The following is a 12,743-nucleotide window of genomic DNA, read 5'->3' as shown; positions in this document are numbered from 1 at the left end:
AGATGGGGGCCCCACTGTTCAGATCACTCCAAAAAACACATTGTAAGAGACTTTACCTGCCCCGAAATCTAAACAGACAAGTCACAAAGAATGAGAGAAATGAAGCATTGTTATCCCTGTTTTACAGATGGAGAACTGAGGCCCAGAGAGATCAAGGGACTTGACCAAGGAGTCCAGGGAGTTTGTAGAAAAACTGGTCATAGAATCCAGATCTCCTGAATCCCAATCCAGCATCTTAACTACAAGACCATTGATCCTGTCTGAAAGCACATCTCAAAACACATACCTGTGAACCCAAGACAGGGCTTTGCCACTGACCGTTTGAGAAGCTTATTTCAAATATGAGCCAGCAGATTCCTTTCTTTTGGAGAGCTATGCAAGTCTTCTTGTGCACTTACCACTATATTCTGTCACAGAAATCACCTGGCTTTGTGGGAAGTGGGTCTTGGAATTGTTTGAAGACACTCTGATACATACTTTGGAAAGTTATTGAGATGCATGCTTGAAGGGGAACATCATCTTTCGGTCATTGAAATAAGACTCACAGTAGAGCAGAGCAGAACTTAACACAACTATTTTGGCGTAGGATATGATCAAAATAAAGGTAAAGGAAATACATTTCTTTACTTTCAAAGAATATAGCTAATCACTGTTAAAGGAATCTTACCAGTTGTCCCTGCATTTAAATGAAGATCTACGCCAAAGGCCTATTAAAGTGTCAGCAGAGAGACTTCGAAGCTCAAACACCAGACTCATGAAGAGGTCTGCAGTCTAGAAATAAAGGACGACAGTACAGGTTATATAATAGTTATAGAGGAAGCATGGTTCAGTGGATAGGGCACTGGAGTGGGATTTAGCTCAACCACTGAGCCTGCAGTGTCATCTTTGGCCACCCCTCTTCTGTGGTTCTGCCTCTCCTCCTCTCCTTTGGTCTGTCTTTTCTGTTTAGATTGTAATCTCTTCAGGAAAGAGACTGCCTCTAACTGTCTGCAAAGTCCCTACCACAATGGGGTCCCAATCTTAGTTAGGGGTCTTAAGGCACTACCACAATACAAATCAATGACAGTGTAACTGGGTACAGTTTAGAGCAGGGACCATCTTTTTGTTCTGTGTTTGAACGGCACTTGTTTGCAGTGTTCTTATAGCAGTTTTGGTCCCAGGATATTAGAGGGACAAGATGGGTGAGGTAATATCCTTTATTGGACAAATTTCTGTTGGAGTGAGAGACAAGCTTTTGAACTACACAGAGCTCTTAGATACAGCAGCTACACCTAGCAGACAGCACCCTGCACAATGGGGTGCTGCTGCATGACTGCAGCTCCAAGGCATTACTACAATACAAACAATACAATCACAAAGTGTAATATTATATGATACCTAGCACTTATGCAAAACATCATTTATCTTAGTGATTTAGTAATGGTTACATCTTCCCTCTGTGAAGTAACGCACGCAAAGCTGAGAGAATTTATTTCATGTCAATTTATTTTAAAACGTTAAAATTTGGGCCTAAATTGAACAGTGCCTCTTTTAGTATTTAGTTCATTGCCACATCAATGTACATGTAGCTGGAGCAAAAGAACGCTGGTTTGGAACTAAATCAAGTGTTCCAGTTCTAAGAAGGCACTGAAAAGCAGAGTGACTGAACTAGATTGTGTAAGTCTATGATACACTGATAAGGAGTGAAGAAGGGCTGCTTTTCCCAAGGCCCCTTTGGATGTATAATGCACTATTAGCGCTAACTTTCATTCTCCAAAGCCCAATGTTGGAAACAAGCTTAACTAAACAAGCAGATCTTGTCCAGTTGGCCAGTTTTTGCAGACAGCCATCCCTTCCAGGAATGGTCATAGTTAAACCTCCATGTTTGTCACCAAGGTCATGGATTCCGTGACTTTCCGTGACCTCCCTGACATCTGCAGAGGCCTGTGTGCCTGGCCCAGGGGCCACTTGAGCAGCTCAGGCGACCCTGGGCCAGGCATACCGGCTGCTGCTCAGGCAGTCTCGGGTACCCCCACTCCCCAGCAGGAGTAGTTTGGGTGTGGGGGGACTCAGGGCTGGGGGTTGGGGGCCGGGGCGGTGCTTACTGGGGGTGGGGGGTGTCCCCGGAAGGGCAACAGCAACTCCCCTCCCTAGGCTCCTACCTCTGCCTGCAGGCACTACTCCCGCAGCTCCCATTAGCTGCAGTTCCCAGCCAATGGGAATTGCAGAACCGGGGCTTGGGGCAGAGCGGAGGCCCCTGGGCTGCAATGCCCCCCCCCAAGCAGCTGCGTCCCCTGCCCAGCACCCACAGTGCCCCTGGGCTGCGACTCCCTCCCCTCACCACCTTAGTGAAGTATCTTGTATCTAATTATGGGCTTGTTTGTTGCAGGTCTGGCATCTATTCCTTGACCATAGTTTCTTTCCCCAGTCAGGTGCCTCCTTCAGGATGTGGCGAGTTCTACTCTTAAGACAACATTTTCCAGGTAAAGTTTTTCAGTACTCTTCATTCCATGCTTACTCCTGATGAGACTTATTTTGGAATCTACCTGGTCATCTTGGCCAATACTCAACTGTGATATTTTAAGATGGATACACTTGGAGAAAAGCAAATGTTTCTCTGTAGTTCTCATGGTCACTTTTAGAGCTGGTCAAATTTTTTTTGATGGAACACTTTTCCATCAGAAAATACGATGTCTTCAAAATCAAATCTTTCCAGGGGAACGTGTCAATTTTGATTAAATTTAGTTTAGAAAAACATCTAAAAATTAAATTGCCTGCAAATTGGAAATTCTGGTTCCTGTACAGTTCTAGTCACGTGTTCTGATTTTTTTCAACTTTTGTGTAGAGATTTACTATGGAAACTCACAAGTGATTGATTGTCTCCTTCTTTAATGGAAACCTTTTCCCTGAAACAAATACTTGTGGTAGATTCTCTTTTCATCTGGTTACCAGAGCTAGTCCCCCTTTTTTATGTCAGTACCACTGTCATATACAAATGCTCCAAGCTAGAAATCACTAAAACAAACCCTCAAAGACCATACAACTTGAAAGTAATGAAAATTGTGCATCAAGAAACCACATTAAACAAACGTAGGTCTGTATTCTCCGCATAGTGCGCACCACTCACTTAGTATAAATAGAGTTATGCATGCTCAACAAAGACAGTGTGCATTTGATTTTTATACAGGAGTCTTATCTATCCAAACCCCAATTATCTGAAACTCCCTGTTAACCACATACAGACTGTCCTCTGGTGGGAAGGGGATTACTTACCAAATAACACCTCTGATTTTGATAAACCCTATTTATTCCAAGTATTTTTGATCTCCTGTAGGATTAGGATGATATTTTATTACACCTGGAGACTTGTGTGTTTCTTTTAACATGCCATACATTTTAAGGTGTCCAAGCTTTAGTTGGTGTTGTACTTTAATTGGATTCATTTAAATTATTCATTTTGGATTTGAAAGGCTGTAAAGTAAAAATATTATTCTTACCCGAAAGACATCACTATGGGTCTTGTGTGTGTGTGTATATATATGTATAAATATATACACAGAGATTGAGAGAGAGAGAGAGAGAGAGTGGTTTAATTCTGCCAAATCAAAGCTCCAAAGAAAGGGGCAGACCTAATTTGGCTCCCTAACTTCTAGCTGTCCTGAAATTTCCTGTGATCCTGTACACTTGCAGTGGGTTTCTACACAGAACTGCCTCCTCAGTAAACAGCCCGATCATTTACATGTTTCTTACTATTTATGTGGAAAATGAGAGCTCCAGAACTGCTTCCAAGAGCAACGAGAACGTGCTATAATCCCATGCCAGAATTAGATTTTCATTAAAGCCTGCCAGGAGGTTTTCATTAAAAAGAAGCTGGCACTATGTAAGCAGATGGAGTAATCTCTTACCATATACCTTTTTTTGAGAATACTTTCACAGATCGGTGTGTGGGTATTACTCTTTAAGGTTTTGTTCTAACTGGACTATGCTCAGCAATAGCACATTAATCTTACCAAAATAAAATACACCAACAAAAAGAAAAGAAAAAGATAATTCCTGCATTATCTTTACAGGCACCTTCAAAAATGAAACCACCAAACCCTGAACATTATAAACTTAGGAGAGTCATTGATATCCTGTATCCAGCACAACATCCAGACAAGTATATAATAGACTTCTTCCAAAGCATTGGTAAAAATCTGGGTCAGAAGTTTACTGTACAAGGGATGGGCATGAGGGTGATAACCCAGTAGCTACTCACATGAGTAGCCTCACTGAAGTCAACGGGAGCACTTGTGTGAGTAACTGCTGACCAGTGCAGTAAGGGGTTCACAAATTGGTCTTATGCATCTTAGCAGTCTTGACTGTAGCTACAAAACGTCAATAGGACTCAAGCACTTAAGTTCTTTGCTGAATACAGATGGATTTACGCACTATGCTTAAACGCTCTCCTAACTGGGGCATGTGGGTGGCCATTTTTTATTCTCAGAGGTGCTGCAGTCAGTGAGAAGGAGATACACCCATCCACACACACTGTGCTCTCTCTTTATTGTGTCTCTTCCTTGTTGCTGCTTCCTTTATTCTAATAATAGTCTTTTTAGACTGAATAATACACTTATTTTGCTCTTTATAAATGGACACATAACAAATAATGGGTAACGTTTATAAATCCTGTAGGAGTTTAAACTCCACTGTCCTTCTATAGGACTGTGGTTCCTAAGTCTTTGAGACACTTTTGAAACTTTTACCCAGTTTCAATTCTAAACTAATGCAATAACTAAAGGACCTGATCCAAACCCATTGACATCAATGGAAAAATTGCCACAGATTTCAATGGGCTTTGGATCAGGGCCTAAGACCTAGGACTTGTAACTTTCCTGCTATCTTTAATATCTGTATCCCACTAGCTTAACTTTAACTACATGTACTATATAGGCCCCAATTTAGCATAGCACTTAAGCGTGTGTTTAATCCCACCCCTACTTGGCAAGTACATAACAGTTTTAAGATGGTGCTGAAGTCCTATTGACTTCATTGGGATTTGCACACCCTGAAATACCTTGTTGAATCGGGGCATTAGTTCTCTGATGAACAGGGTATGGGAGCACATGCAGGCTTAACATTAAGCATATGTTTAAATGCTTAACCTTATTATGGCCCTGATTTAGCTGACTGGAAATGTGCGACAACTAAAGAAAGGTCTGACAGAGAAGGAAAGGGATGAAAGTGTCCAATCAAAGTAAGAAAGAATTGCTGATGACTGGGGTCTAAAGAAAGCATTTCAGGAGATTGGGAAAAATGCCCCAAGCAATGATAATGTAGGGGCGTCATCAGACCAACTCCACTTCATTTCAGCACTCATCTTCAATTCAAGGAAGTTATATTTTTCTAACACATGTTCAATTTAAGAAAGAAATCTAAGACACCTTCAGTTTTCAATAGTAAGTAAGTAAGGTGAAGAGGGAACTATGTAATTCAGAAGCAGCGTGCTAATAATATCAGATAAAAGGAAACCATACTTGCATAAAACCCATACACTAATAATCAAGCTGAACCCCTTGTGACTTTATAAGCTCTAGTGGTTGGCAGCAAATAAGGTATTAAGATTTAAACAGAGTAAATGCTTGTATTTAATATCAACAAAAATACTTTTATCTGGAAAAAACTAAACATCTCTTCAGTTCATAGTTTATTACATTACCTCCCAATTTCAAATACATGCTAATATTTATGTTGTCAAAGAGGGGGAAATACTGTTTATGTTTTTGCTAGGATTACAAAATTTCTTGAGGTGTGTGTAAGAGGAAAAACAAATCACTTTTAATGCTGAGTGAAGGGTCCTCAGTAAGGTTACAGCTTACCTGACTACCCCATCTCAACACCACCTAACATCAAGGTTAAAAAAGACCATTGCAACCTGTAGTGAAGCAATGAAAGAATATTTGTATTTCTGGGCCAAGTTCAGTGCTGATTTATAACACTCACAATACTATTGAATTCACAATGGATGTGTCAGTGGAGAGGGAGAATGGTCCATTGGTTTGGGTGTTAACCTAGGACTTGTGAAGAGCTGGAGTCAAATCCCTGCTTTATCACAGACTTCCTGTGTAACCTCTGGCAAGTCATTTAGGCTCTCTCTGCCTCCATTTCTCATCTGTAAAATGTGGATAATAATAATTCCCTAACTCACAGTGGTGTTGTGAGGATAAATATACTAAAGATTGTCCTCCCATCACTATGGTCGTGGGAGCCATGTAAGTACCTAAGATAGATAAATAGTAGAGCTTTACACATGTATATGATTAATTTCTAACTAAGTAAAATAGGAAAACCACTCATAAAACTTCTAGAGGATAATGGAATCATGAGCAATAAGGATTGGTGGACAAGGGAAAGCAATAGATGGATTTGGGTATTGCTAGCATGTCTGCAGAAAACTTGTTCTCAACTAGTGCTGGTTGAAAAATTCAGTTCTTTTCTTGTGGAAAATTCTATGTTGAAAAACTGAAAATCCTCATCTAAAACCAAAAGTTTTCAGCCAAAAAGTGTATGGTTTTCACAAAACATAGGTACTTTTTCATGGAAAAGTTCATTTATTTAAAAAAAAAGTCTGACAAAATACAGTTTAGACAAAAAATTTCAGCCAGCCCAACTCATAACATTAATTCAAATGGCCTGGGATACAAACGTGATTCAGACTAAAAACCAGCAGGACAGTAAATACAGGTTAATAATTTACACCAAAGCTTGAACGAGATGCCTAGCGAGGTGCCATAGGGATCACTGTTAGGCTCAGTATCGTTTAGTATTTTCATTAAAGGTCTAGGAGAGGGAGTAAAGAGTAAAGAAATATGCAGATATTCAGCTGGGCGGAGCTGTGAACCCCAATGAGTACAGCGGAATAATACAAAGGTGCCTGAAAATAACAAAATGTGATTCTACTTGGAAAAATCAGATTAATCTCTGTTCAGGGGAGAATAATCCAACCTACCAATATTCAATGGGAAGGAGAAACTTAGGAAGTATTAATGCCGGAAGAGACTTGGAAGTGGGAACAGAGAGCAAATGAAACATAACTTTACAACACAGTAGGGTAGTAAAAAAAAGCTAACACAATTTTAGGCAGCATATGTAAAAGCTGGGGTAAAGGTCCCTCTCTTAAACAGCTGGAATGCACAAACACCTGGAATATTGTAGTCATTTCAGGGCACGGCATTACCAGGAGATATTGACAAACTCCAAGGAGTTCATAGAAAAGCAACAAAACTGGCTGATGGCTGGGAGGAGGAGATGGCTTACAATGAAAGATTTTAAAAGCAATCATTTTGCTAAGTGACAGCTAAGGGAAGGCATGATAACTGTCAACAAATATGTGGATCATGTAAACATCAAGGAAGGAGAGGAATTATTTAGATCCATACAAAAGTAGTCCACCTAAGGTCTGCAAATACTGCTTGACAGTGGGCTCCATTAAAGTGTGAAACAGTCTCCCATGGGAAATGGCAGAAGCCCAATCACTTGGGATATTTAAAACTAGACTGGACAAAACAGCAGTAGATGTTTAGTGGGGTGCAGTCCTGGCTTGGCATTGAGAGGGACAAGGTGACCTAACAGACCTGTTCCATTTCTGTCTTCTAAGCATTCAGGGTATGTGACATTTTCTGTTCATAACTGAGGCCAACTGTGCACTAAGAGTAAGTACTGACAAGTTCAGGAGGTAAGGAACAGTCGTAGCTGCTAAAAGCAAAGCAATCTATACTGTCTCCCCATCTCCTTTTCTCTTCCATTACTTATGTTACCAGGGAAGGATTCAGCTTTGCTTCCTAGAGTCAAAAGCCATGAGTCCAACTCACAGCACACAAGCGTCCACCCCACAGACACCACCCAAATTCGTACTAATTAGCAACTTTTCTGAACACTTTAGGAGTGAGGCCAAGGAATGAATGGGAATGGAGAACAAACTAACCTCTTGATCCTAGAGGTCACTCATCCAGCTCAGAGCTGGGGGTGCGGGTTGCTAACTGTGCCACTGTCCTTGCCGCACCACTTTGGTGAATAGAGGGCTGCATTCCCAAGGGCTTACACTCCAGTACCACAACGTTAATGGAGGCCACTGCAGAAGCTGCATCAGAGTCTCACGGCAAGAGTTTCTGAAAGTGACAGTTGCATCTCTCCTTTCTTTGATTTTTTTTTTTTAATTCTGTGCTTGTTTCGTTAACGGTCCATTAGCTAATCTCCATCCACATTGAAATTCAATCCATTCTCATAATGGCATTTTAAAAACGCTCAGCTTCCTGGGGAGTGACACAATTTCCCCCTCCTCCTTCACACTGTTCACTGTTTTGGGGGATTTTCCTCTCTATTTATTCTTGTTTTTGTTTCCTGAATGAAATGCATAATCTTGCTTCATTCAGAGCCAGACAATAGGGAGACAAATAAGCGACACATGGATGCCAAGGAATAAGTCTCCCAGACAACGCCATGGCCATTCCCATAACTCTCTTCCTGGCCCAGAGGATATTTTATTGGTTGGAATGAGGTGAATGAAAAACAGAAAAAGGGGGCTGGGGGAATAATACAGGACCCATTTCAAACTTCTTGTCACACAGAAGGAGTCCCATGGAACAGTGAAAACAGCTGACAACCAATTGTCTCCAGTGTTGGGACATGCATATTATGAATAATTTAACTCTCTTTCGGGCATTTGAACAGACAACAGCTACTTGTGCTAATCTTAGCAATTTACAAAACAAGCCTCCCATACAAGAAGTCATTGTGACTTTTTGGAGACACACATGACACTCAATGGCTACTGGGGAAATTAACTATCATTCCCTTGGGGACACTTTCTCCTAGATTCTGCATTTTAAAAAGGCTCCATACCTTATTTGAAATAGCTTCTTGAGTCCAAGGTGGCAGTATTATGACATTTTCCAAACAGCACAGAGCCTCATAATTTGTTCTTAAATGCCATCACACATTCCCTCTGCAAGGTCCAACACATATAAAATTAATCACTCATTTAGGAGGAGAGGTTACTTTTATAGCTCTGCTAGTCACACTTTGCTCCCGGCTGTTCAGCTAAAGGGGCAGCCAAACTACCCAATACTCAGGGAATGTTCTATCATGCCAAACAAAGATCCAGGCAGTCCTCCTTCCTTCTCCCCAGCCTTATTCTTACTCACTGGCCTTTGCTGGCCTGTGTTACAAGGGTCAAACAATTAGAGCCACCTAATAGTCTAGGAGTAACTACTGAGATTGTAACTTAGCATGGTTGACTTGGAGTCCCCCTGTTCCAGTTGTGACTGTGACCTCTCTCCCCAACCCTATCCCTTAACCCCGAGTCTCATGCCACACTGAACAAATACCTGTACTCACCCTTTGAGCTCATTAACCATTGACCAGAACCAAATATTGCCTGAGAGGTCCACACTCCCTCAGTGGAGACAAGAGAGTTTTGCTTGAAGTGTGCTAGGCTGCTTTGAGCGGATTAAGGCCCCATGGAAGTGGGCCCATTCCTGCCAGGCATCGAACACCCACAGCTCTCATTGAGATCCATGTTTTACAGGATTGGACTGACAGGGCCAAATTCTCCACTCACTCTGTGCTGATGTAAATCTGGAGTGGCTCTTTTACACCAGCATAGCTGACAGCAGGATATGATCCATAATCTTTATGGTAATTGAAACGTAAGTAATGGGTCAGATTAACCACCCCCCTTGGACTGCAAGCATGGACAGTGCCTACGGACAACGCCCTATATACCTGCCTGGGGTCCCTCCGGATTATTGCAACATCAAATCACACAGACCTTAGGCTAAACTCCCATTGACCTCAAGGATCAAGCCCTTCACAACACCACTTTATCATCCTAGTCCCTATGTTACACAATTAGACTGAATAACGAACAGAGCAAGAGAGTGAAGCCATCCTCTCCCTGCCCCCCAAAAACAAAGATGTGTGACAGCAAATGGTGAGTGGAGGCTCCCAAGACACCCTTTACATTTAACAAATCCGTTTACAGGGATCTTTCATCTCAATTCTGGAGGCTGGAAGAGAATCTCAACACGAGATCATGCCAGCAGTACTCAAACCCATCAGCCAGTGCTTTATGACAATGCTAACTGCTAATCCAAACATTCCACTTTGGGTCCTCAGCTATACACCATGTGAAAGTGTCATTCTCCTATTTTATTAAAATTAATACAGAGTAATGAAACTCTGAGACATTTAAAATTATTACATGTAAAGTAGCACCTCATACATTTTTCCAGCCTTTTAAAATGGTTAGTTAAATAGATATTTATTTTGGAAAGAATTAAGAATAAATAAATGAATATATTTTTACATCCTAAACACTGAACTGATTTGAAAGGTAGCTACAGTACACCATTCTCTCTCCTCTCTGTCTCCCCAAAGAGTTCTCATAGGGACAAATTGAGCCAAACCTCAACTCTGATATAGCTCAAATGAATGCAAAAGAGTTATGCCAGGGATTAATTTGGCCAACATCTATTCAGCATATTAAATAAATAGATACTCATCATTTTCCAGCTGTGTGATATAGGAAACCAGATATTTTGCAACAAGTAAAAGAAATTGTGGTCACCTTTGCGCTATTGCTTTAAAGTGATTTAGCATGATCTCACACAGCAATTGTAATATGATTACATTAGAGCTATAATTATGAATAGATATTTAAGTCTTTCCTGTTACAGCTCATGACTAATTCTGGAACAATTTTAAAAGTATTTATCATGATCCTGAACACTGCACATGCTCCGATGAAAACAAACATTAAGCTTTGGGCAACTACACTGCAAGGAACAACCACTATTTAATCTTATATATGTGCAAGCTTTACAATGGCACTCACCACCATAGTATTTGAGCCCTTCACTCATGCTAGCTATAATTAATTCTCCAGGGGACTAAGGGAGGGAAATAGTATGAGCCTTATTTTACAGATGGATAATTGAGACACAGAAAGCTTGAGTAACTTGCCCAAAGCTACAAAGGAAATTTGTGACCGGGTAGAAACAGAATCCAGCAAGAAGTCAGCAGGTTAATAATGGGTAGATTTGAGCAGCAGTCAGGAGTAGCTGATTTTCTTTATTTAAAAAAAATACTTTCAAATGATTTGGAACCATGTGTGCAAAAACTGACCTACCAATCCATATAATCTTGTTGCTGTTACCCATATCCTCCTTCTTTCCCATTGTTTGTTACGCTTTTTTGCTATACCTTGTTTCAATTTAGATTGTAAGTTTTCCAGGGCAGTGATCACGTTTTCCTCTGTTTGTATAGTACCTAGCACAATGGAGCCCTGATTCTGCCTGGGACCTCTCAATGATTACCAAAAAGAAAAGGAGTACTTGTGGCACCTTAGAGACTAACCAATTTATTTGAGTATAAGCTTTCGTGAGCTACAGCTTACTTCATCGGATGCATACTGTGGAAAATACAGAAGATGTTCTTATACATACAAACCATGAAAAAATGGGTGTTTACCACTACAAAATAGATAAGCTATTGCCAACAGGAGAGTGGGTTTGTGTGTGTGGAAAGCGGGGGGGGGGGGGGGGGGGGAGAAAACCTGGATTTGTGCTGGAAATGGCCCAACTTGATTATCATACACTTTGTAAGGAGAGTGATCACTTTAGATAAGCTATTACCAGCAGGAGAGTGGGGTGGGGGAAGAGAAAACCTTTTGTAGTGGTAAACACCCATTTTTTCATGGTTTGTATGTATAAGAACATCTTCTGTATTTTCCACAGTATGCATCCGATGAAGTGAGCTGTAGCTCACGAAAGCTTATGCTCAAATAAATTGGTTAGTCTCTAAGGTGCCACAAGTACTCCTTTTCTTTTTGCGAATACAGACTAACATGGCTGTTACTCTGAAACCTGTCAATGATTACCACAATCCTAATCTTAATAAATAAGAAGATCATCCTATGCCTCTTGAATCCCCGATGAGTTCGCACCCTTCCTACTGAGGCTTTGTTCCTATGGAACGATTAAAAGGGACAACAACATTAGGATATTAACCTTCCTTTCTGGGAGTCATGGACTACTTGTGTGAAACACATCATAGCACCAAATGGTTGGTTATTCCACTAAAGAACATGAGGTGGATGTTTTATAAAGAAGGCTTACCTCAAAACTCATGCTGTGTGCTAAGCAGAGCTTCCGCACCAGTTCAGCCACCTCTTCTCCTGTGGACGGCTTCTCATTTTCTTCCCTTTCATACAGCATATTACTTACATAGAGATCACTGGAGTCCACTGGAAACACATGGAAAAAAAACAACTATGCAGCAGTCGATATTTTCTGTGGCCAACACTAAATCCCAGGGAATCTTATGCTCTGAGGCTATGTCTTCCCTGCCAAAAAAGGTGGGTTTTTACTGCGGGATAATTAATATGTATGTAAAATCCTAGTGTAGAGAAGGCACTGTCGTTTTGCAAGTTAAATAAATAAGGTCTACCATAGACAGGGATATAGCACTGATCTTGCCCAGCTACCTCACATTAAAAACTACCGTGCTTTGTCACCACTAAGATTTTACAGAGGACAGCTAACAAGTATTAGTTAAACCACAGTAAAAACACACCTTTTTTGGCAGTGAGGACAACACCTACAGCTTCAGTTCAGCAAAATTCTAAAATATATGCTAAATTGAAGTCAACGGATGTGCTTGCATGCTTAAAAGTAAGCATGTGTTTAAGTACACTGCCTAAGGGAGCATGTAACCTGCAAGGAAAA

At 40.8% G+C, this 12,743-nt stretch overlaps 1 protein-coding gene across 1 annotated transcript in view; it reads right to left on the bottom strand.

Moving 5' to 3' along the window:
- Positions 1-12,743, bottom strand: part of LOC140918001 (uncharacterized) — a 152,295-nt gene that overhangs the window by 118,759 nt on the left and 20,793 nt on the right. The window contains exons 8-10 of the mRNA XM_073361527.1: positions 12,135-12,262; positions 8,860-8,925; positions 668-771 (exon numbers count right to left, since the gene is read on the bottom strand). Coding sequence (XP_073217628.1) covers positions 668-771; positions 8,860-8,925; positions 12,135-12,262 — 298 coding nt within the window. The remainder of the gene's footprint in view (positions 1-667; positions 772-8,859; positions 8,926-12,134; positions 12,263-12,743) is intronic.

The sequence above is a fragment of the Lepidochelys kempii genome, chromosome 10 (genome assembly GCF_965140265.1).
Source record: "Lepidochelys kempii isolate rLepKem1 chromosome 10, rLepKem1.hap2, whole genome shotgun sequence".
NCBI classification, from domain to species: Eukaryota; Metazoa; Chordata; order Testudines; family Cheloniidae; genus Lepidochelys; species Lepidochelys kempii.
Note: the sequence above shows the minus strand (reverse complement) of the source record. Positions and strands in the feature narration are given on the sequence as shown.